The sequence below is a fragment of the Seriola dumerili genome, unplaced genomic scaffold (assembly GCF_002260705.1).
Source record: "Seriola dumerili isolate Sdu_G_001 unplaced genomic scaffold, Sdu_1.0 BDQW01000169.1, whole genome shotgun sequence".
Lineage (NCBI taxonomy): Eukaryota > Metazoa > Chordata > Actinopteri > Carangiformes > Carangidae > Seriola > Seriola dumerili.
The window spans coordinates 5,245,514-5,271,226 of record NW_019174424.1 but is presented as its reverse complement, the minus strand read 5'-3'; the positions used below and the strand labels follow the sequence as shown (position 1 = coordinate 5,271,226).

General features: G+C 42.3%; 1 protein-coding gene across 2 annotated transcripts; it reads right to left on the bottom strand.

Moving 5' to 3' along the window:
- Positions 1–8,370: 8,370 nt before the first annotated feature.
- On the bottom strand, positions 8,371–25,382 carry LOC111227306 (phospholipid phosphatase 3-like). Of its 2 annotated transcripts, XM_022752735.1 has the most exons (6): positions 24,572–25,382; positions 12,733–12,890; positions 12,299–12,585; positions 12,103–12,160; positions 10,177–10,353; positions 8,371–9,949 (listed from the first exon to the last, which is right to left on the bottom strand). In XM_022752735.1, the coding sequence occupies exons 1-6, from the start codon at positions 24,777–24,779 to the stop codon at positions 9,845–9,847; spliced, it is 993 nt and encodes a 330-aa protein (XP_022608456.1). In that variant the 5' UTR covers positions 24,780–25,382; the 3' UTR covers positions 8,371–9,844. The 2 variants fall into 2 exon arrangements, with proteins under 2 accessions (XP_022608456.1, XP_022608459.1); XM_022752738.1 differs by lacking the exon at positions 12,103–12,160 and having other exon boundaries at positions 12,304–12,585.
- Between the last annotated feature and the right edge of the window lie 331 nt (positions 25,383–25,713).

Below are 25,713 nucleotides of genomic sequence, written 5' to 3'. Positions count from 1 at the left end.
ACTCTGAAAGTGTTTTTTTTCTCCAGTTATATTATTAATGCAGAGATCAACATCACAGGCCTTTACATTGCATTCACCCTGAATCCAAACCTTGTGTGATTGAACTGTAGCTAGGAAAAACATCAAGTCACTAGGGGTGCTTTCAAGTAAATGGTAATAAGCATAATCCCTCACTCTGAGTACAAGGACCAAAAAGAGAGGTGAGTTTAGGGAACAGAAAATCGTGCTGGGACTGTTACACAAACTTTGGTCCGTCCAGTCGGCTCAGTATGAGGCCCAAAACCCCTACTGGCAAAGACTGGATACCACCACAAGGGACAGCTACACATGTCCAGCACAGGAAGCACACCAACACCAACACACATACAGAAAAATATGTAGGCAGTAATCACATTCATCTGGGTTTCACCCAGCTCACACACAGTATAGCGATGTGCCAAGTGTGTTCTGTAATACATAAACATTCAATTATGCTATGCGGTTACATTATGGCAATCATATACCAGAATATTCTTTGCTAGGAGTGGAGGTGTCATGGGAATATATGAATATACGAAGGGCTTCACACAATACTGTGTACACCCCCACCCCATCTACACCTCCTACACACATATCAAAGCCCCTAACTCTCCCTCTCATTTCCAAAACCACAGCTCCCCTTTACAGAGCGTGGTTAGCCTGGGCACAGCAACCTGATCCTGCTGAGAAAATCTTATAAAAGGAAGCAAATAAAACAACCCAATCACAAACACCTCTCCTCCACAGAGCCAAACATGAAAGATCTGCTGACAGAGAGCCTATCAGTGTTTGAATAGAAAGGCTTGGTGTGGTTGCATCATTTACATTAGGCTATAACTTGCAAACTGCCACGTCAAGGAAGGCACTGCAGAGTATGATGCACAGCAGCTTTTGTTCATATGCTGCTGAGACACATGTTGCGCAATATCATAGAGCAACTTGGACAAGCTCTATTAATCTTTTTTCCAGCTCAATCTCCTGAGAGGGATCTCTGTCAGAAAACAAACCTCTCTGTTTGAAGCATGGCCTCCAGTTAAACTTGTTCAACTTCTGCCTTTCTCTCTATATTTCGCCCTCCTTCTTACTCTGTTTTCTCTCCCACTTTCCCTCTCACTCCACTTTTCTTCCCCTGTCATCTCTCTTCCTCCCTCTCTCTGCTCTTTACTCTCCTTTGCCATTGTCCCCCCCACTCCCAGTGTTTCTTTTCTTTGCTCTCTTCATTTATTTCCCCCCTGTGATTTGTTGCTGGCATAACTCTGAGAATTTGGCTGGGCGAACCCAGGGCAAGCGTGTCTTGTTACAGCAGTCCAGGCCCTCTGATAAAGCCCTACATTGTGAGGGATAATCCCTGAGAAACAATTGAGATATTTTTTATTCCGTGCCCTTTGTTATTTCTGTAGGCTCACACGTAAATATACACACAGCATGTACACACACATACAATACAACTCAATTCACACACTCCACTATTTGTTCTGACACACAAACAAGGACATGTACAAGCACTGGCATGCACTGCACACTAAATGGACTCATGAGAAAGTATGTAAGAAGTTCACATCAAATTACCCATTTGGTTCATTTTCTTTTATAAGCTGCTCACTATGCATATCCAAGACTGTCTCACCTGAAGCTACATGAGTGACATGATAGGAGTTTTAAGGGACGGGGATTTGTAAATGGGGAGTTGCTGCGGTGCTGTGAAATGTCAGGTAAGTCAGTGCGTCTGTCACTGTCATGTTTTGTCAAGGCAGCCCTTCTGTAGCTGTTCACACTTGACTTGGTCCTATTGTTAAATAAACAAAGCCTTGTGTTTGGTTGTGTTGCAGATCAGTGAGGTGATCCGGTGCTCACCTGAAAATTAGGAGGGGGAAAAAAAAGCAGAGAGGAGAATGGAAAAAAGAACAGAACAATGAGACTGCAAAAAAAACAAATTTTACATTCTAACACACTTTAAGACTTCACAAAAATGTGCCAGCCGTTTTCACAGCAGACAGTCAGACATGTAATAGCATGAAAAGCACTGAAAACATGAACAATGGCTGTGTGCCATTTAGGTGCTCAAGTTTGATGGCCCTGGTACCTTACTGGGACACTCAAACTCAGTGGAGCCGTCATTAGGGTTATTAGTGCCACTTGTGACTTTGCTGCTATGACAAGTGAAAATATCTGCTGCGAAAAACTCCTACTGTGTGCCACAATCTCACTCTCCGCTTTTTTTTCCTTTGATGTAAGGCTGACAACTCAACCGACTGCCAGTACCTAGATGATGGCAATTCATTTATTTTAAATCAATTCACAGCTTCAATACATGCTATAAACATATATACAAGCTATGCAAGCTTTTGCTATTGCTACATAGCCAACATTAGCATTAACAGCTGTTTACTTACCAGTCTAGAACAAATGTTGTGAGTTTAGCATCAAACCTCATTTCTTTACTTTCTTACCTCTACTCACGTTTCTTACTTGTCTCCAGTTGTGGAAAGCAACCCTTTTATTTTTCCTCTGTTTCTATCACTTCTTTTCTTCTGAAGTTAGCATGCTAACCAGGTAGCTCCAGCCCAGTTGGCCCATCTCATCACTGTGATGTCCAGTCTGTCCTGAAGAAATAGTGCTTCTCAGAGGGCATATTGTAAGCTTTTGTATTGTAAATGCAACAATGACTGAAGCTCTTGGCAAAGTAATGTACGCTGGCATATAGCAATAGCAAAACTTACAAATAGCCCCTTTAATGAAGTTATTGTTTGAATTTTGAGACTAGATTACTTACTTGTGAACGTTTCTTTTTTGCAGCATGTCAGCTCCTGCTGAAGACAGCTGTTCTGTGTCTAGACAGGTAGATGCCTCTGCGGTTTCAGGCTTGGGACTGCCTCCCTGTCACGACCATCATTCCTCATCTTCCAACAGGAGGTGTCCTTCACCGGCTTTTCCACTGCTGCCATCATCTGTCACCACGACCAAGGGGAAGGAGAAACATAATTACAGGGCAGAGGCAGCCATAACTCAACCCACAAGCTTAACACTAATAACAATAGTAGCCAGCAGCTGTAACTGTCAGATTGACATTGTTCAACAATTACACCAAATTACTGTAAACAATCCATCGTAAAAACTGTTGTAGTCCACCTGTTGCCCAATGGCGACAGGAAAAAGACCAGATATGTCCTGCTAAAATAATAAGACAAAGATGAGCACGGGCAACAGATTTAATAATGATTTGTTACTGTTGTTAAAGAGGATATCTTACACTTATTGTTATGTATTCATATATATATATACTTATTGTTGTACATATTACACAAGTTCTCCTTGGCAAGTGATGTTAGTGGATCAGTGTTACACACACAAATTACTCGCTAGTTCATCTCACTTATTACAAGGAATCACAGGAATATTATCGGGTGTCTGCTGTGTGCATACTCATTAAACTATTGGCACTAAGCTATGTGCAAAATGATGATGAAAGGATATATACACTGGCATACACACACAGGAGAGGCTTGCACTGTATTTAACAGTCATCTGGGCTCCAGCAAGCACATTTCATTGGCTCTCTGTGCTTCAGTGTTGTAAGTGTGACCTCAGCACCTGTGGTTCTTCAATTCTCTATGTTATTCTAGCCGGTTCCTGGGGAAGACTTAGTAATTAGGACTGCACTGCACTGATAGCACCATTGTTACTATAGACAGACACACACACTACTTCGCTATAACTCTTATATACTCACTCTTACGCACACATTTATACTCTTTTATACTCACATTGGCTTGATACATCAAGAAGGAGACTTGATGTATGAGGCCAAAACAGTGAACTAAAACAGTGAACAGTGGCCACAACTAACAATTACAGAATAATGGCACATTAAACCATTAAAATGCTTGGCTTTGACATGATTCAGTGCAGTGTAACAGTGATGCAAGAAGAGCCACAAAGTCAGTAAATAGATGTCAGTTATTCAGTGATATCTATCTAAGTTTGCTAAAATTAGTGGTAAACCGTTGGTCATCAGACCAAGTACAACTATAGCCACTCCAAAGAGTATTTCATTTGGTTTTGTTGTTAATAAATTTAATGTTTAATTGTTAAGAGGAAGAATGTGTTATTGCTTCTTTCAAAAATGACAGTCTCACTTTAAGCAAGCCTTCAGCCTATCAGGAGCTGAAAATGTGAACTAACTCATTTAATCACACTTCCTTCCTTTCCTAATAAACATTCACCACACAATCTCTGCCTCACACTCACAATCACTTTCTCCTCCACAAGACATAATACTCACACACACAAAAACAATGATGTGCTCACTCACTCATTCCACTATTCTACCACATAAAACCCTCATCCACCATTTTCACACACTCAGCTGGTCTATCTCACATACACACACATCATTTCTCTCTTTAATTTATTATAAATAACATCAATATTTCTCACACACACCACTATTCTATCGCAAATGTATTACAATAAAGAGTCAAATGGTATATGTAGGCAAGAGTGATAGTATTTGTGGGGGAGAGTATAGTGGTGTATGTGTGTGATTATGATGGTATGTGTAAGGGAAGGAGTGATTCATGGTCTAAAAAGCCTCTTAGACAGACACAGATGTAGGTATGTGCATAGTCATACACATTTAAAGGCAAAACCATGTTAGCCTAGTGGGCAAAAAGTCAGATTCAACACATACACACAAATGAAGACACATGCATACACCAACATGTTTTATACACACTGCTAATGCCAACTCTATCCTCAAGACATGTCTCTTGGGAGATCTTCTCCTCAGAGCTGTAGAGTAAGCAGTGAGGTCAGTTGTATACATTCAACTTTATGAGCTTGACTTGAGTAATATATTGTAGTTTGCTTAAGTGATGAATGGACTGTTTTTATGACCCCCCCCCCCCCCTGTATTAACATGGGCTGAGTGTCATGTTACTATTACATTACAACAACATGTGAATGTGTGTGGCTTATGCTTGTTCACCTTGGAACTCTGTACTGTCCTCCCCCCTCTCTGCTGCAGTCGTCACCGACACCTCACAGGTCCTAACTATTGTTTTTATTCACATGATCTTGTTTTCGCATTCCAGCCAGCCATCAGCAGCCTGCAAGCTATGGAGCAAACATGAACACAAACCCACGCAGACAGACAAACACACACACAAAATCTCTAATCCTTCAGACCGCACAATATAAACAAAGTGGTTTAGTATCCCTATCGACAACATGTCTTGTCTAGGTCTGTTTAGATAAGCTTGTTTTATTGGAGAATGTTACGTCAAATCTTTACCTGTCAGTTTTCCCCTTGTGCCCAGAAAGATTTTTATTTTGATATGTTTATTTCTGGTTTGTTTTACAGGTGACAGAACAAGAAGACTGGCTGAGGTTGCCTCGTCCTCAACAAAGAGAAGCTGCGGGTAGCAAAGGTCACCCTATCCTAAAACATTCAGCTTGACACTAAAGTAAACACACCACACATTATGGCGCCATGTCTTATCAGGTAACCTTCCATTGTTTTGTGCTTTCGTAACACTTTTTCATCCTCACAGAGACAATAATATGACCTCTACGGTGCTAAATAGTGGCTTATGAATGTGTCTTCTGCTCCATTAGCTTCATGTTATGATTGGCTGAGCTGCAGACAGGAGATCTTCAAGACAACATTTGCATTTCAACAAACTTTGCACATATTTAAATATTTGTCCCCTGAGGAAATGTTCGGCTCGGAGCAAACAGATGTTTAATTATTCTCTTGAAAAGCTGACATGAAACTAGGTTCTTGGAAAATGTCCTGTATCCTCTTGATACAAATTTGACGCTCTTGTAACAGACACATTTCTGAGAATGACTCTCCCAGGGCAGTACGGTATATCATATTGCTCGCTTTGATGTTCATAGAAGGACTGACTTGAATGTGGCTCTTCATATAATGTTCAAAAATAGCTGATACTCAGCCTAGGCTGACCAGCACAGTATGTACTGTGTGGTGCACTACCTGACAGAGCCTTGATTTGCTACGTTATGCTGTCCTGATCAGATAGCAAAATGACACTGTCCTCATCAGATAGTATGCTCACTATCTACATGTGCATATGTGCTGGACTGATAAATTAGGTATGCATTTACTGTTGTGTATGTGAGGAACTACACGAACATCAGCCACCCACACACACACACACACACACACACACACACACACACACACACACACAAACAGCAATGTCTCCACATTTGGCAGTGATTGTGACCCTGCTATCCACTGTTCTTTGAAGATCAGTTTTCTGAGGTGATCTCTAGGCTCACTCACTGAGCCAACACGGCTTGGCACATCCTAATCCCTGAAGAGCAGAGAGAGAAGACAGGGGAAGCAAGAATATTCATCTCACCAGGAACATGCAAACTAATGCTTTTCACAGACCCATATCAGGACACAATGTGCCCACTTGCTGTCCTAATGTCTGCAGCCAGTGCATTCACTGACTGTCATTACTGTGGGAGATTTAGAAATATGCACAGCAGTGAGGCTGGGGGAGCAGGCCTGAACTTGAGCATACTAAAGAGCCCATTAATCCTTTTTAATTCTATTAAGAATTGGACTACAGCTGGATAAGAGGCCAGCAGAGTTCCAGCGACTACATCTATAATGCCTTGGAGACCCACAGTGAAAAGCTCTTACTTAACAAAAATTCATATGCAAGGAAATTTCTTTTCCTCTCCACAGCTGAATCAATTTACAGCCTTAAGCAGCTTTTAGTTGGTAGTAAACAAAGATAGGGTGAGTTAGGTGAGGACTGTGCAAAGAGATATCTTTTACATGTCCATCAAAAGGGCCACATAAACAGGGCCAGAGTTTCCCAAATGGAATTTGGCAAAGCTGCAAATGCCGTGATGATGTTATCAATGTCCGACAAAAAAAAACATGTATGATACATGTGTCCTTTCCTCAAACAGAAAGAGCTATGCAGGTGAGCTACGTGCCTTCCTCAGCACACTTATCTGTGTGTTGATTTGAATCAGGACTCCCTCGCATCCGCCCTGCTATTTTTGCACCTGTCCAATTTCACAAAAATCATAATCTTATCAAGGAATTCCCCAAAGTTAAATATGAGTAAAAGGGAGAAAGTGGCTTTAGTTTTCTCTCACAGTGAAGCGTGTAGACAGTAATGGCTTTCACCTGTTGAGATAAGGGTTCAAACACCCCCCCCCTCATTCTAAATGACCACAGAGCAAGGCTACTGTTCCTACTGTGTGCACAGCCACAGCAGTGTAAATAGTGAGGCCCTTGTGCCTGGACCTTAGTAATCTGAGCACACAGAATCTGCCTCTGCTTGTCGACCCTGATTCATTTTCATTAAGGCCAAAGGGTTAGTGAGGACGACGCCAGTCGCAGTGTAAACGAGATGTCATGTTTGACAGGGTGTGTGTGCTCAGCTCAGTGGAGCAGCCAAGCTCTCGCTCAGCTCAGTCACACACACCAAAACAGAATACAATAACAAGGAGTGAAGCAGGCACAGAGAGACAAGAACCTGTCACACAAGCACAGGCATATACATTGTTCAGGAATGAAATGTGTCTCCCTAGTTACAGTATTATGAAACAAAACAGGCCTGAAAACCACGATCGCATTCCTTCCCACCCTGACGCCCCACACCCATCACCCTCACTCTCCCCAATCTACCGCCCCATCTGTTCTGCCAACTGCTCCATTACTCCTTCCCTTCATTACTGGACCACTTTTCCTGCTTGTCTGTCTCCCTTACCTCAGCATTATGAACACACCCATTACTGCAGCTCTCTCTCCTTCTCTCTGTCTCTTGCCCTCTCTGTCTAATCTGAGCTGCTTTTTATTCTCCTCCCTCAGCCTGGAAGTAGATCGGAGAGAGGGAAAAAAATGAAAGAAAATGCCTCAGACGGCACAACCTGTATCTTTCTAAGCATCTCCATGGTAGCATGACCCCCTGAAACAACCCATCATGCTCCACTGCACTTGAAAAGGACTGAGAGTGGGGAAGGGGCAGACCGAGGAAGGGTGCGAAGGGGAGAGAGAGAGAGAGAGAGAGAGAGAGAGAGAGAGCGAGAGAGAGAGAGAGAGCTGTAGTAATGAAAGAAATGAGGAGCACACTGGAGTGGAAGCTTCCAAACACAACAAGAGGTTAAATCACTTATCATTTCACTGTTTGCATTTTGTTTCAGCCCATACAGAGGCTGGTATCCTGTTTGTAAAAAAAAATGAATGGCTCTACTGTACGCTGACTGACTTTCTGACTGTGTGTCTTGGTAGGCATGAGAGACTGTGGTGCATTGCTTTTCAGTTTGCTGACCCCTAAAAATAACAGACGACAGAAGAAGTTAAAAACATTCAACATTCATTTTATTGGTTTGGTTTTTTGATTACAGTGGTTATTTCTGCCTTTCTGGCATTCACAGACAAAACAAACATGGAACAATAACTGAAAACACAAAAAATATAGCTTTCTGATAATATCCGTGGCTCAGTCTAGTAGTTACAACAGATACAATAGTAAGTCTCCGTACCTGATCAACACAAATGTAAATACAAACATAAACATGTAAAAACTGTCCAAAACTGGAACTAATACTTTTGAAATTCTGTGTAGTTTATAAAATGACATAGCTATTTACATTCAATTTGAATAATTATCATTTCAAGAAAAAAAAACAAAAAACAAATATAGTGTATGAGTCTGACATTAACAAAAATAAACACTGATTATTTAAAATTGTGATAAAATATATAATATTGATTATAATTAGAAGGTTCCATTATGTACGTTCAAGTGCTATTAATAAAGATGCACAGGAGGGCCGCTGGGGTCACACGACCATGTCAGCTCTCCTGTCACAGAGTGGCATAAATCAAGGTGCAGCTCAGAGATTGGAGTCCAGGGGCAAGAGTCAAAGGTTAAAAAATTCAGTCAAAACTCCGCCTCTGAGACACAGTCAAAAGTGGTTAGTACAGAAAAGTGGCAGCGAAGAGGAGGAAGTTAACCTGATTCCTCTTTGTCACTGCCTTGGTTACTCACAAAAAAGAAAGATAACATTGTATTACAGCACAAATACTGTCTTCTTTGCTTACATACAGGTTATTTTTTAGTCATAGTGTTGTAGGGCAGTCTGATTAGAGCAGTGACACATCAGGCCACTGGAAGGTAAAAACGGTTAGAAGTTGGAGCCAGTGCTTGTTCCTTATCGCTGCCAGTTCTGTAACTTTGTACAGAGCTGTCTTTACATCTGAGGTCTGATGGTCTCAGTTCACAGCGGCGGGGTAATGTCTTCCAAAGCTGAGCAGAGGATCAAAAACAAAGAGGAGGTGGGCGTTTTCTCCTCTCTCACCCAAGACCAAAGAGCGAGCAGTTCTGCTTTGAAAGCGAACCAAATGCACTGACCAAATGCCTCAATCACAGAAGAAAACAAGTTCAGACTGGCAACTATCAACATTAGCAGCTTCTAAAAATCCTCTTGAAAAATAGACTTTTTATTTTATTTTATTTTTTCATATATAAAAATATTACTATGCAGTTCTTTTCACTGGACGGGTTTGACTCACAGTCATATGTGCTTCTTGTATTTCACTGTATCTTAGATTACTGTGTGAATGTATGTTTTGTATGTGTAGCAGTATGCCCAAAAGAGCAAGCATGTGTAGACTTTTAATTGTGTCCCTCTCTTAGAATAATTCCCTTTCTTAAAAACCTACTCTCCCTTCTCTCTGCTGCTCACCTGTGCTATCTGACATTCTCTCTGTCTTTCTGCAGTCAGTCTTCTCTTATCATCTGATTCCCGAAATGATTGCATGTGCCTGCTAACAGACAGTTTGCTGGCTGCACAGTGGACTCTCCAGGGACGTGCTAGTGGGAGACAGGTCTGGACGGGCGCAGGGCTTAAACATGGAGGAGATGTAGAAGGCCTGCGGGCACAGACACAAAACATGTCAGGAAATATACACAGACCACACACACTGTCAATCACCCATTGTTTATAAGCACCAGAGAGATCACAGTGGGAAAAACGAAGGCGAGAGCCTATTGTTTAAGCTAACTCAGTCAACAGAGAGCAGAGAGAAACAAATCCCGTGAAGACAGAGATAACTGTTGTTCTAGACAACTATTAAGACAACAGTGATTTTCGACATACCACCCAGTACGCAGTGAGCCCTCCTTGGATGAAGCCTGTGAGGACATCGGTGGGGTGGTGACGGTAGTCAGAGATGCGGCTCAAGCCGGTGTAGATGGCGATCATCAATAAGAGGAACTGTATTAGTGGACGCAACAGCCGAGCTCCTCGCCACGACAACCGTGCCTGCAGGTAAAACTGCAAAGAAAAGAATAGAAATATTTCTATCATATTGTTACTGACTTGATAAACAGTATAGACACGTGAATTTAAGCATGAGGGTTTTTGTGTGTTAATGTACGCCCCACAAACATAAACTGATTATTATGTCTAATGATTCAAGTTCTATAAATGCAAGCAGAGCCCTTTAAGCGAAACATAGACATCCACTCAGTCTGCTACCCAGAGGGGGAAAGAGAAGCTTGGCAAGAGTCCATTAACACTATCTAAACCTCATTTCCTCCTTTTGTTCATCCTCGCCGCCTGCATCAGTGCTACAGTGCAGAATGGATGTTTGTGTCTGTAAAAATGGGGTCACAGGGCGAGCGTGATGCAGATGCAGCGCTCACTTTACGAGGTGGCTGTAGGTCTGTCTGGACCCGTCAACCACTGAGGAGCACGTGGCCTACATTCCTGCACTTAGACCGACCCTCGCCAGGTCCCTCTCTTCCTCCCCTATCCCAACTGAGAGCAGGTGTCACTGTTCCTGCCTTAAACTCAAGCAGCTGGCCACGGTGCGGGTGGCATGTAGCTACAGGTTTGACGCATTCTCTCCAGGTTGCCTACAATCTGCTGAAACACTAGCTAGCAGCAAACTTGCATGCAAGGCTGTGTGCTTGTGCCTGTGGTGTGTGTGTGTGTGTGTGTGTGTGTGTGTGTGTGTGTGTGTGTGTGTGTGTGTGTGTGTGGTGTATAGAACATTGGAGGTGTGATGTGGAGAGGAGAGAAAATAAGGTTAACAAACACTGAGGCCCTCGGTTTTCTCAGAACACTTCTTCCCTTCAGTTCTATACCCTTTTATTTCTCTTATTCAGTCTCCCCCTACTCATCCTTGTCTATCTCTTTTTGTTCAGAAAGGAGCTGCTTTTCATTTACACTTCTATAGTGCACAAGTGCAAATAGAAGAGGCAGATTTTCTTTTCGTCTCTTTTTTTTCCACAGCACCATCTTCACTTCAATTTAGCTGCACACAATAAAATATTTAAGTCACTTAAAAGCATAATTTAAGGGTTAAAGAGGTGGAATACCTGAGAAAAATTAACATTTTATGGAAAATAATGCGCTTTTGTCTCCCTCTAACTGTCATTTCTCTCCCACAATGCATCCATGACTACTGGGCAGTGTGTGAGAGAAAGAGAAAGATGAAGAGAGGGGTGGCTGGGAGGGGAGGAGGGGTTTAGAGGGTGTCTATTGCTGAAAGAAGCCTGTCGATCTCTCAGCAGGCATATTCAGCCTTACCCCCCCCCCCCCTCTAAATGAGACCCACAACAAGGCCTCCACTGTCTGCGTAGTCTCTTCATCTATTCATGCTCCCCCTGGAAAACATTCTCCCTCATTCTCTAACTCCCCCACCACCCCACCACCCTCCCTGTCTCACCAGCTCTTTCAGTTTGAAGCAGGAGGCGTTTGGAGAACTGCTGCTCTCAAAGATCTCCTCCCCCATGATCAGGAAGTGTGAATATATTCAACAGCACATGCCTTGATGTGCGTGTTTGTGTATGTTTAATTAGCTTATCTAGTTAATAGTTGCACACAGTGTTCTTGGCCTCTAGGGAATGATGTTTTCTCTAATAACTAAACGAAAGTGAGAGCTATAATATTCCCCCAACATTGTAAACACAGAACCAAATACTGTAATTATACCACACAAGCTCAGCTGAATGGTGAAGGTCACATTCCAGATGTGTGTGGTTGAGTGTGTGTGTTTGTAAGGTAGAGGTGACTTACTGCCAGATAGAGCATGGTGTACATTGCAAAGGAAGCATGGCCAGAAAAAAAAGACTTCCTGAAAGAGAAAATCAATGAAACATGCCAAAAGTTAGATATTTACTACTCTTTTCAAGCTACAATACAGCACACCCCACCCTTAGCAAACACACCAAATCATTTCTGAGCAAAAACACACACCACACACACCACACACCTTGCCTCCTCCACCATCTTCTGATTATGCTGCCTGCAGTTGACTTGGGACACATAGCTGCCTGGACTGCAGTTGATGGACGCATAGGTGATGTTACAGACGTACAGGAAGTTGGGTCGCAGACGCCCCACACTTAGTTTGGCCATATTGGTGAGAGACTGACCCACACAGCAACCAAACAGGAAGCTTCCCAGCTCCTTGTACAGGCATGACACATAGCGGTTTCGAACAAAAGCCCGCGAGTGTACACCTCGGAAACGCACCCGGTAGCATTCACCCAGTGCAATCTGAGAAAGGAATAAGACAAGAGAAACGAAAGTCATACCGCAGAGCCGCTTGTTTTACTCTTATTACAAACACATGCATCATTAACCATATTAAATTGATGACAACTTTAACTCACTGTGCTAATATTCAGCAGATATACTGCTTACCGTTAGGCCAGTGATGGCTATACCGCCAGCGATGAGCAGGCTGTCAGGGATGGCCTCTCTCTCCACGTAGGGATAGGTGATACTGGAGTCTCCACAGAAAAAGCCTCGTTTGTACGGAGTCACTGCCTTCAACTCACATGCAAAGAATGGGATGGAGGCTGATGAAATGTGGGGGAGAAGGAGAGGGGGGAGGCAGACAAAAAACAAAAGATGGCTTGATGAATGTCTGTGAGCATGTGGTCTGTGCAACGAGGATCACAGAAACAGCAAGATACAGAGATAGTCGGTAGCATTGACTAACATAAAGGAGGCCTTCTCCTGTCGCACAAGAGAATGGCATTGAGATACAACATGACTTCCAGATCACTGGGGGATCAAGCATTCCACACATGGCTGCTTCCACCAGAGGAGCAGGGAGAAGGAGAGATGATGGACATCTGAAGACAGACAGATGGGAATGACAGTGGAGAATTAAGATGAGGAAGGAGGAAGAAGATATTAGAGAGCATATTGCACAGAAAATTTCAGTGTGCAAAAGGGGACAATAAACAATGTGGGAAGGACAAGGTATCGTTTAACAATGACATATTGTTCTACTGAAAAGCACTTACTTTAATCAGTCCATTTTATCTTACATTAACAACTGCCCTACATATCTGTTCACTACACTTCCTGGTTGGTCACTAATCTGTATCAGGTGAGAGGGGTCAAGGTCCGACTCACTTAAGCAAACACACCTCACAGCCTGACGGTGAATGTTCACTGGGTAAAAGTTGTGCAACATTTTAATGTTGTCAAGAGGGTGAGAGGGTGTTTGTTTCTCCTACAAATGAGGGCTGAACTGCATTGCTTTTATTCTGTGTTGTACTAATGTACTAATAGCCAATAGCCCTGTAAAGGCCTGTCCAGCCTGCTCCATTTCTCTGTCCCTTATCCCATGTCCCCTTGTCACCCCATGGAATGCAGCGAGAACATGGGACTAATCATTAACCTCTGTGCCTCTCCCTGTCATCCCAGGCCTGCTGGTTGGCTGGAACGCACCCAGGCCAAAACACTGCTCCTGCCAGGGAATCTCTCAGACTACGTGACTGAGTAGTGCACAGGATACACACTCAAAATCAGGCCAAAAGGAACAACATATAAACACACACCCAAACATGCAAACAATAGAACGCAAACATGGCTTTAAGTGCAATACATTAATAATTTTCAACCAACAAAGGACAGGATATGAATACCTGACCTAGGTACAGTAACTGTGTCCACAATGGCTTTGTTTCAGTTTTAGCTATTATTCTGTATGACTGCTATCACAACCATTAGGTCCACTAATAAAACACCCATATGATTCGTTGAGCCTCACCAAACTGATAAACTAGAGTAATAATCTATAGATTTGAGGCTATCAGCAATAACAAAGACACAACTCCCAACTGCTGTGTGACTGCAATGTACCTGAGATACAGCCAGACTGGATATAACTGTACTCAAAAAAGTGTGCATTAGTGACCTCTGTACTCAAAGTCATGCTGCCCTAACAGAAAGACAAAACACAGATAAAAGCCAGCCCACTTATATATTTTTTTTTTTAAATGTGCCTGAGTAAGGAAGTGAGGGAGGGAAACACGTTGCAGGCAGATAGCAGCAGCTGTGACGCCAACAAAGAGAGAGAGAGAGAGATAGGAAACACCTCTCATCTGACCCACATCTCTCGCTCATCTCAATCCGTCGCCACAGTCACGGGCATCTCCTCACACACACCTACGTAAATTCAGCTAAGTCACGCACTAATGTAGCTCAAAATAACACACATCTGTATGTGACCACATACAGGTGCTGTTTGTGCTATACATAACCTTAATGTTAGGTACAGTTACATTACATGTCTTTAGGAACAGAAAACAGTTTGCTGTGCTTCAAGTCATTCTGATTGGTTTTATATTTACTAAGATGGTTGGAGTACTAGATTAAGTCCATTTTTCCTGTTCATTTAAAAATAAATATCCGGTAGGAGGGTTTCCTGGATCATTTCTGCCACCTGCATAAATTGCACACACATTTCTTAATCCCCATATCGTAGTCCCTTTATCTGTGTGTATCATACCTGGAGACCTGCAGAGATATGGTCTGGTTCATGTCTAGTTTAAAGTGAGTGGGTGAGTGGGGATTTTTTAAAATTTGCTTCAAATGAAGTACACTCCATTTTAAACACGTTTTAACTGAAAAAAAAAAAAAAAGAACAGCTAACACACGGTCAACAGTTGCAGACTGCTGGCTTGACAAGTCTCCTGGTGTCCATGTGTGTTGAATGTGTGACAGGAGGGGGAACAGAATGATTGTGCTGCAGATTAGTATGTTTGTGTGAATACTATGAATCAAAATGGCAAAATTATCCGTATGCATTGTATTAAATGCGTCAATGTAATTTTAACAATGAGAGTAATATTTAATAATGGCCATTGATTGGGGCAGCTTCTTTCATACTGTCTTTGATCAAAAAGTGGACAACTTGTAATGAATGTCTAACAGTGCTTTGTAAGCCATTTTACACAGACTCAGGCATGCCTTATTTTCTCTGAAATGTGTTTTTTTTCATAAATCATACTTTTGTGTTTTTTGTGTGCTCAGATTTTACATCAAGTACAGCGTTTGACATCTATTTTGCCATAAAATGAATGGTTTTGGGTTTAAATTACATCAGTTTTACAGGAAAGAAGAAATGTTTTTTGCTTTCCATACCATCCATTAACAGAATTTCTTTGTATCCTCATCAGATTCCACAATATGGCCAGGCCTCTCTCAATAATCAATATTTAGCTGCATTGACAGAGAGGTAATGGACAGATTCTCCATTAAGGCCTAAACAGTCTAAGTTACAGTAGGAACATGGGCTTCTTAAGGGATCATTTTCGATTCATATGGTGGTCTAATGGGAATAATGAAGCTCTCAGCCAGTTAGCAGCATATTCTATTACCCCAGGCCTGCCAGTACTGATGGCTTGTCTTGTTTTCCTGTTTTTGCATGAAGTTCATGGACAGGCACGGCACCAAAGGCCAAGAATCAAAGGTCACTCCAGTGACAAAAAAAGTTGTTTGCAAAGTTTCCCAATTAAACAAAGCCACAAACTTTACCTTAACCTGTGTGAGTAAGCAGCCAGTCTCAGTGCTGTACAATAAATCAAATATGAAGCAATAGTGCTTGAAATCACATACAAAGTTACTGAGTATCTGTGCAATCCTATACAAATTACAGGCTCCTCTGTCACAGTCAGCCGCTATGCTTTACAACTACATTAAAACAGTTTTCACAACAAGACAAAAACACTCTAGAGACCCTCACATCATCTGTCAGGCAGCTGTGAGCAAACCTCTGCACCTGGCCAAGACATGCTCAAAAGAGAGCCAGGCCAGGAAGGCCTGCGAGGGGACCCAAAAGGAGGTGGAGGAGTGGGTCGGCTCCCACAGCAAGGCCAAAATGTGCTGCTCGCTGGGCCTGACACTCAAAGCAGGAATGCTTTCAAATAGTCAAAAGGGACAGAAAGAAAGGAGGAGGGGGCAGAAGAGAGGGAGGGAGGAAGGAGAAGAGGAGGAATGAGAGCAGAGGGGATATGTGCCTCACTCTGAGAAACTTTTCTGGTTCTAATTTACACATCTATGACCACAGCCCAGAATGAGCTCACTGTGAGAGGAGAATAACAACAACCAAAAGCAAGAAATAAAAAAAAACCTATGCAGAAAGTGATTAAAGAAAGAGTGCAAAGAAAAGAGGGTAGATGGTAATTATTCATCAACATACTTTCAGGTCATATTGCTGAACATCTACTGATCAATACATAAACTAAAACTAGGCTGAAATGCATGGCCAAAAGGCTAGAAAATTGACAAATAGGGTGAGGGCAGTAATGGTAGGGTGAGAGAAAACTGTAATGATGGAGCCAAGAGAGATGCTGCAAGGGTTTCTCTATGGAGAACAGCAGACGGAGGCGATTAGTGGTGGTTCTGGAATGTGAGGGTCAGAGATCTGGGCTCTGCTGGGACCCGCTCTGTAAACACAACCCCGCCTCGACCAGCAGAATACCCCCAAATACACATACAGGCTCAACACACTCACATACACATAAAAACCACACTTGGATGCAAACAAACCAAACCCGCAGCCACAAAGACTAACAGACAACCAAACAAACCGCAAAAAACCCACTAGCACCTAGAAAAAAACACTAACCAACCAAATAAACCATGCTAGAGCCAGAAAACCACATAAAATCAAACAATCCTAAAGAAAAGGAAAACAGCCCATTCACTATCACAGACCTAAATGAACTCATGTGGATGCTGCTGCTGTAGGACAAACACCCTGTGCATCCTAATAGATTAGCATGACACACAGCCTAAAGCTATATCTAAGCCACAACAAGGGCCATCTGTGTCATCACACCCAATAATATCTGACTGTACAGGCTTCGTTCTACATTTGCCCTTTGATAGGACTGGAGGACATACAATTAGTGACCTGTCAACACAGGTCCATCTGGCCTGCAGCTTATACTGGGCTGGGCCTGAGCTGTGGAACCAGCTTGCTACAGCACCCTTCAGGGGTGGTCCACCCTCGCTGGGCCTCTCATCCAGCTTGCATGTGCCAGTATTTCCCAACAAAATTCTAAGCTGCTTGTTTACTTTCAAGTCAACCTTGCTAAAAAATAATAAGCAAGTGAACTGACTTGTGAAGTGTTGTAATTTGAATCTTTGTGAGCATGATAATCCCTGGTAACAACACTATAAGTCTGCCTAACATGCTCATAAACAGTGGTCAGCAGTGGGGCTGGGTGGGCTTGTACGATTATTTGTGCAATAATGACTTTAACTGCACAAAGCTGTCTCCATAAGCTGGCTATGATCTTTTATCTAATCACTATTCATTTTGAATCAGGTACTTTGAGGGCACAGCCAATTTTTTTTACATTTCAGCTGATATAAAAAAGTCTTTGTTTAAAGAGGCAGTCTGGGAAGAGAGTGCACACCATCACACAAGCTCAAGCACACAAAAGAATGAACACACACACCACTGTATGGTAGGTAACACTTAAATAGGAGGTGAAGTCATTTGCACCAAGGCAGTGATTATGATTGGCAACCATAAACTGCAACAGACCCAATTACTAAGTACTGTGAGTGCATGTGAGTGTCCTAGAAGGTGGTTCTTCCTGTTCTTCCTTGGTGGCCCAATCCAGGTAGTGGAGAGGTGGAATAAGGGTGAGCAGCAGCCCCCTGCACTGACACACACCCATTTCTTTTCCCATAATTTGCTGGATTGTTGTTCTGGGAGACTGATCTGTTTTGTCTGCCCTGCTGGCAGCACAAAGAGATTAATCAGCGAAGAACAAAGAGGGACTGAGGAGCCACAGAAGCTCTGGATCTTTGTTAACCATCTGCTATCATCAGCATCTGCTGCAGCTGGACTCCATACAGCCTCTTCTAGAAGACAACCACTGCTTTAGTTATTATGGCGCATTACCCTTCCACCCCCACACCCACCTAAAAAACATGTTTTTGTAGGCAATAGCGGGCCTTCTTCCCTTTTATCGCAATATTTTGATCAAATCAGCTAATATCCGATTCAATTGATTCAGGCACACAGGTTTGTTCTGTTTTTAAAAGACACACGGTGCATGAATCCACCTCATATGCAGTGGGAAAAACGGCCCAGAGAGAAACAGTGAGGCAGCTGAAAGTACTTCAGAAGCCAAATATGCTAATATTTATTGAAGCTTTTGATGCGCAAAATCAACAAACTCACAGAGCAAAAGAAAGCCATGAGAGTGTGTGAAGTAAAATGATATTTTTTGAGAGCTGCCTTTATGTTGCTTCACCTTCCACCATCGCACCATCGTTGCTTGCCCCTTCCACTGTTACTGTTGCAGCTGGCCAGTGGAGACATGCCTCCCACAGCTGCTTCTGTTCTCTCCACACTTCACTGACCTGTTTCCTGGAGCTCGGCTCTGGAGTTCAGGGCATGAGTGGTGAGGTCTGAAGTGGGCTGTCTGTCTGCCTGTCTGATTCAGCAAGAACATAAAGGACCCGCCACTGTGGTATGCACCTTGAAAACTTTAAAGGAGCTATCTGGTGGGTTTTGCGGTGAGAAGGTAAGGGTGTGCGCAGTGAGGTGAGGGCTGGCAGTCTGCAATGTGAGAATGACACAGGGTTGTGGTTTAGACTGCAGGGGAGGTGTTTGGCATGGAGCAGCCTAGTTGTGGTGTTACTGTATGTATGGAAAGAGTTGAGGGCTGCAGGGCTGTTTTGGTTTGGTCAGAAGAATATGCAGTTGGAGCAACTTCTGAGAGGAACTTGAGGGGATGACGGGAGTAAAGACTCCAGCAGGTGAGATGTGACACAATGATAAAATGTTCCTGATGATGTGTAACCATGCCATGGTGCCAGGAGGGGGGTGTCTAAGTCTCCAAAAATAGGAGGAGAACGAGTCATTAATTCTGACAGACACAATGCAGGGCTACAGGCTGTATTCGGATACAGGTACATACAGTACTTTGATGGTAAGCCTCTCCAGACCCATTCTAGCTAATGAGCACTGAGGATTAGAGAGCTACTCACATCTTTATTCACTCATTACGGCTAATACCTATGGACCACCCTGGGCACTTATGGAACCGTCATCGAGAAGAAGATTGCAGCTGTCTCATTAAAAGTTAATTTGAAGCTATTTGGTGTCTGAACCTTTCCAGTGCTTCTCTGAATAATACTTCCTCACTACGACATAAACAGACAGCTGTAGATAAGATCCCTCAGGCGCCCCTGGGTCTGACCTCTGACCCCTACAGTAGACCCTCAGCCCCTTCTCTCTTTCCACGCCTCACTCTACTCTCCCTCCCCTTGGGTGCTTGCCAACTCAGGCTCTCACTTGCCCCTCAGCCTTCAGGCAACTGAGACGTCTCTCAGGCCTGAGCTGGCTCTGGTGTGCTAATGGGTGAAGGAAGACATATTGACAGCAAAGTACAGTGAATGCAGCCATATAGTTGGTCTAATGAAGGGCGCAGCTAATGAATTCCTGAACTTTTGCAGTGCTTTCAAATGGGAGGGAGATGCATTAGTGCACTAACGACAGAGAGTAAGCAAGATCACTTCTTCCACTAGCTAATGATTTGACTGAGCCATTTTTAATGGCTCTCCATCTGTCAGCCTCAGAGTGACGCCAATGTGTCTCATAACTTTGTGTGTGTTTGATCATGGCCTAAAATGCACAGCAAAACAGCACCGGCGAATATGTCAACAAACAGCACGCACATGGCAGCTGTAGTAGGGTGTCCGCGTTAGCAGTCGCGATGACGCATACGCACACAAACACCCACACCCACACATAAGCACGCACACACACATAAATACACATGCATAATTTAATATTCCTGGCCCTGTACACACCAACATGCTGTGACGTGTCGGCCTCTTGCTGTCTCACTCACTTGGCAGCTTTCTCTGCCAAAAGAACAGAACCAGGAATCTTACTAACATAAACCCGCCACCCGCCCAAAACACACACACACACACACACACACACACAGACATAAAACACACACACTCACACACCTCGCTATGCTGCTGGAACACCTTCAGTCCCAAAATAGAGATTGTCTAAAGAAAAGAGGAGAAAAAGAGAAGGGGGCAAAGGGAGAGATAAGCTGGAAAGACTAAGCCCTTTTAGAATTCAGATCACTCAGGTAGATACCTATCCTCTCCTAACCTAACCTCTCGTCCTGGCATGCTGCTTCACGTCTAGAACAAAAAACACACTCGCACACAACAGTGATCAACGGATTCCAGTTTTCTCTTTGTAAAGTATCCAAAAACTAGTTCTGTTTTTACTATTGAATCTATCACTTTCTTGTTTTAAATAGATAAATGTATGGAATTTATCAACAGTGTGAATCATTTTTCTCTATTGTATTAATTTAACCGAGCCTAAGAACTTATGTATATCCAGTATGAAACTGAAATCTTTCAATTAACCCCTATAAGAAGGTCAAGTCTAGTGGCAATTGTCATGTTTCTCTAAGCTGTATAAGCTAATAATGGGTGCCACTTCCAATCATTTCCCAATTACTCTTAAGAGAGGCAATAACTGGCTTTATTGGGGTGATGACAGAGTACAGACCACCTGTGCAGGAGGGAAACAGAAGTGCAGTCTGGGAGGCCTGTCCCTGCATGCTTGGTAGATATGACAAACACCCGACACCTCCTGACCTCTGGTTGGCTGGACACTAGATCTTAGATGCAGCCACAGGGCACAGATTCTGTCAGCTCTGTCCTGGTCAAACCCCTACAGTCCCTTGCATACACTTTAACACACAAGCAAACACTTGAACAGATTCAGGCATTTGCATTCTGCAGCTTCCATGGAGCTTACTGACACTGAGCTCAACCAGAACAATCAATCTCTGTGAAGCATCCATCGTGTGCATGTCAGAACAGCCCCATAAACAACGCAGCCTTATTACTAAAATACGACAATGTTAGACAAGCCCGGTGCTGACTACGAGTATGATCAGGTAACCTGAGTCAAAGCCTCACTTAATGACCTCAATATCCTAGCAATCAACAGACAGATTTAAGCTCATTCATAATGCCACACAATACTACCTTTATGTCACCACTTAAAATCCAAAGATAACACACACATGGAGAGGCTGTGAAAACCTCAGAACACTGTGGAATCCCTCTTCAGCTGATAGCATAATGAGCATGGATGCTTCAGGGTAAAATTCCACAGTTACAGTGGTGAATGAGCCCCTTTACGGAATGAATAATGCCGGCGGGTCAGCCGTCTGAGTGAATCTGATGATGGCATTTTTTAAGGAAAATTTGGTTAGTCAGAGATAAGAGGGTTTAGCTAAAAGAAGGGTTCAATTCATTTCCAATAAGTGATGACATTCAGTGCCAAATGCCCACAGATGAGTCGAGGTCAGGCCTCTGCTGATAACTGCCATGATGGTTATCAGAGATATGCAAGATGCAGTCAGACAGGCAGGAATCTGTAAGTAACTTAATAGCTAATACACTGTACCAGTGTAACAATACATCATATTGTACTGTATTATCCAATATTATGCTCTGATTTTACTATTGTTTAACTATTTGAACAATTCACTACATATTGTTTATTAGGTAATGTTGAGGTTATTGACCTCAGAAAACAACTCTTTTGTGTTTGATAAAAATGCAAAGCAACATTTGTGTTTTGTCTTATTTTTGCTGGAGAGAAACAAGACTAATTAGGTCAGGAAATCTCTAAAACATTCAACCCTTATTCTGGAAACACAAAACAAGGTATTTTACTGTACTCACAGTGTCGATCAATTCAAACTAGGACCTCTGTGATTGTTACATTGCTAGCAAGAAGGGGACATCCTTCAAATTTACTAAAGTATATTTCAGTCACAATACCAGCTTACTCTGTAAATCCTCTCAGTTGTGTCCACCTTGAGGCTAAATGATTCAATCTCAGTGTTAAGAGGAGGGGTCAGGGCACACAATTTAGTGAGAAAACAAGTGGCGCGCTCAGTGCGTGTCTTAGGACGAGAACTGAAAGGGACCATTTCCTCCATCGTGCTGACTGATGCTGGGTTGCTCGCCACTTCCTACACACAGAACAAAGCTACTGAGGAGTATGCAGAGTGAACAGTTAATAGCATACCTGCAGGGGTGAAGAATAATACTGTAATGAAACTAACTGCCTCACACTGTTGTTTTGTTTGCCGGACTACTTCCTATGCTTTAACTGCCAACAAGGCTGAGACCTGTCGGTCTGCCTAGACGAGTTCCGCCTCTCTCATGCTGCTGGTCCAAATAACTATTCACTCACACAACACAGATGCTCCCCTCCCTACCATAGTCATAGTCATGTGATATGACAACATGAAACTTATAGAATTATATTATGTACAAGTATCTCACTTCACAACATGATTGGCAGTTCATGATTAATTTCTTTGCATGCTAGCATGGAAATCAAATATATCGAACATTCATCAACCATTTGTTATATTTCTATTGAAGAAACTTGCAATAATTATTGGTATTATTTTATCACCCAGCCCTCCTGGCACTTCACAGGGGTATTCCTATGTTTTTGAACCTTCAATGAACAACATTTCAGTTGGAAATATTGTTCTTTTTCCTCCCCTATATTTCTAGCTGTAAACACCAGATTTATAGCTATTTATAGAGTATATAGTTTACACTACCTAGACATATGAATCACTTATACCAAGCATCTCAACACTGCCTTTATGTTGGCGTATCAATTATTTGATACTGTGAAAGGAATTCCTGTGACTTATAGTAATAATTTTTGAATACCTGATAACATGTTAATTGAATACTTATTTAATATAAACATCAATCCATTATTTTAAATGGAATATTTTAACAGTTTGGAATTTGGTGACTAACTTTTTTTCTTTTTTTTTAATTTGGACTCTTATACTATAGGCTATCGATAGTAGAGCTCCAAGGATGCGTAGTTTATTCAATTAGTTGAATGAAAAAAAAGTTCATCTCCAGCTGCTTTGATAATCATTTAATCCTTTATAAGTAAATTTTTTGAGGCAAAATGACATTTAATGGTTCCTGCTTCTCAAGTGGTAGAGTCACTGCTGTTCTTGGTCTTACTTTACTGTAAAAGAATATTTTTAGGTTTTGGACTGACAGACACGATGTTAAATGACGTCAACTGGTGCTGTAGGATATTGCCATGGGCATTTATATCTGTGTTTTTGATGTTTTAGAGAATGATTAATCAGTTGATTTAGAAGATTTTCAGCAGATTAACCGATAAGAAAAAATTATCTTCATATGCCCTTACAGAAAGTGGTAATTATGACTCATTTAACAGTCATTATTATCTATAAACAGTTTACTATTTATCAAGTAAAAAAACAAAAAAATTGCAAGATTATTTTTCTCCATTATAAATTGAAAACCTTGAAGTTTTGTGAGGGCTGGTACACAAACTAATCAATATGATTTTGTACAATAAAATGTAAAAACACAATGACTGATGTTCTACTTCCTGATTAAAAGAAATCATTTGTCACAATTATCTTATTAAATCCAAAGTATGTATTTGTAGAGTCATTCATTTTGACCACTACATCATGGTTATGTCACTTTCCCCTGAGTTGTTGTCCACATGTTGTTACTGATGTTTCTAATTCTCCCTGTGAAAACTGTTGGTTAATTTTCCAGCTGAGTGCTGTAAGTTGTTTGTGTCTGACATTCAGTAATCCTGCAGTGAGAGAGAGACTGAAGCACTTGTAGAACAGAGGTAATTTTCGGCACGAGAACACAAGCACCGGGCATGTTTTTATCAGAATTCCCACGTTCTTCTCCCGGGAACTTTGAGGGTTACCATGGGAACATATTAATTCCTGGGACAACTCTGCACCCCCCCCCCCCCCGCCTTCTGCCCCCACGTGCACCACGGGGACCGAGCTGAAAGTTTTCTGCTCCTTTGAACAGTTTCCATTTGACTCCTGGAAAAATGCTTTGCAGCTTCGTTAACTTTAACAAATTCCCATCCAATGTGATTTTCCCTGACGAAAACCAGCGTCGTTTCACCTCCTCATAACCCCTGAGAAAGTCAATATGATTTACACAGCTGCGAGTATGTGGGCACTTGAAAAAATATCTGTACAAACCTTTGAAACAACCAGTGATAGTGGTATACGGTACATTCAAATAGGAATTATGGTCACTTTTTAATAACACTGAAGTGTTTGCCTGGGGTCAAAACCATTCATGTAAATTAAGTATATACAACTATTCTTACCGACAAAAAGACATATTACATCCAAGCCGACAAGCATCTTTCTCTTGGTGCAAAACGAGCTCTCCTCCTCAGTTTGGGTGAGGAAATGCTTCCCAGCACCGTTCTCCCTCCCTTCCCCGGTCCCTCCGCTGTCAGCTAACCGGAGCTGGAGCTCCGCGTCCCGGGGCAGCGTGTTGCCGTGGGTACCGGTGGAGTTGAACTTTTGCATGTCTTTAGCTAAATAAGCTACTTACAACTTGTTTTTCAAAAAAGTAGTTGCAGTTAGTCCGTTTGTCGCTGCTGTAGCTGGTGAATGATGGAAATTCCCAAACTTTTCAATCCGTCCTTCGTCGGTGCAACAAATCCATGTCAACGAAGGTTTGACAGCAGCAGCCCCCGGTCAACCAGCCAACCGACAAGCTAGATGAGGTAACGTTTCACGTTTGTCATTAAAAAAAGTGCTGAGACAAAGAAAGGTGGGAGTTAATTGGAAATAGGAGGGACCTCAAACAACTCAGTTAAATCACAACAAACTTCTCCTAAGTGGGAGCGTGTTTTAGCCCACAATATGCTCCCAGCCGACCAGCGTTCACGTTTATGTCACACAGAACTGGTTCCAACTTTCAAAATAAAGTTCTTTCTTAATTAAAACTCGGTCGAGTAACTGTGAAATCACAACTTTGGTCGAAAAATCGTATTATTTCCGGTGTAATGCGGTTTGACTTGACGCAGCTGCAGATCTGAAAACCTCCCCGGTAAAAATCCAACAAAAATCAACGTGTAGCCTGACGATCAGGCGGTAGCTCAAAACGTGTTGGATCCACCTGACAGCTGTTCAGTGAGTGGTCCTCTTCACTGAGATGTTTCCTGTCCCATTCAACTGTCCCACCCATGTGAGGACACGTCCCACATACACATCTTCAGCCCCTCTCCAGACTAATAACACAAATTTAGGGATTTTTGTTTTCGTTTTCACAAACCCAACAGTAAAGAAACATCTGCAAAAATAAAAAAAAATCGAATCTTCTTAATATCGACTTTTAATGAAAGAATTAAAATTCCCCACGTGTGACCGAGTTCGACACTATTATCATTTTTTTTATAATTTTCATTTTTTAATAAAATTATATTTATTGTTCCATCTATGCCCTTATGCATGCAAG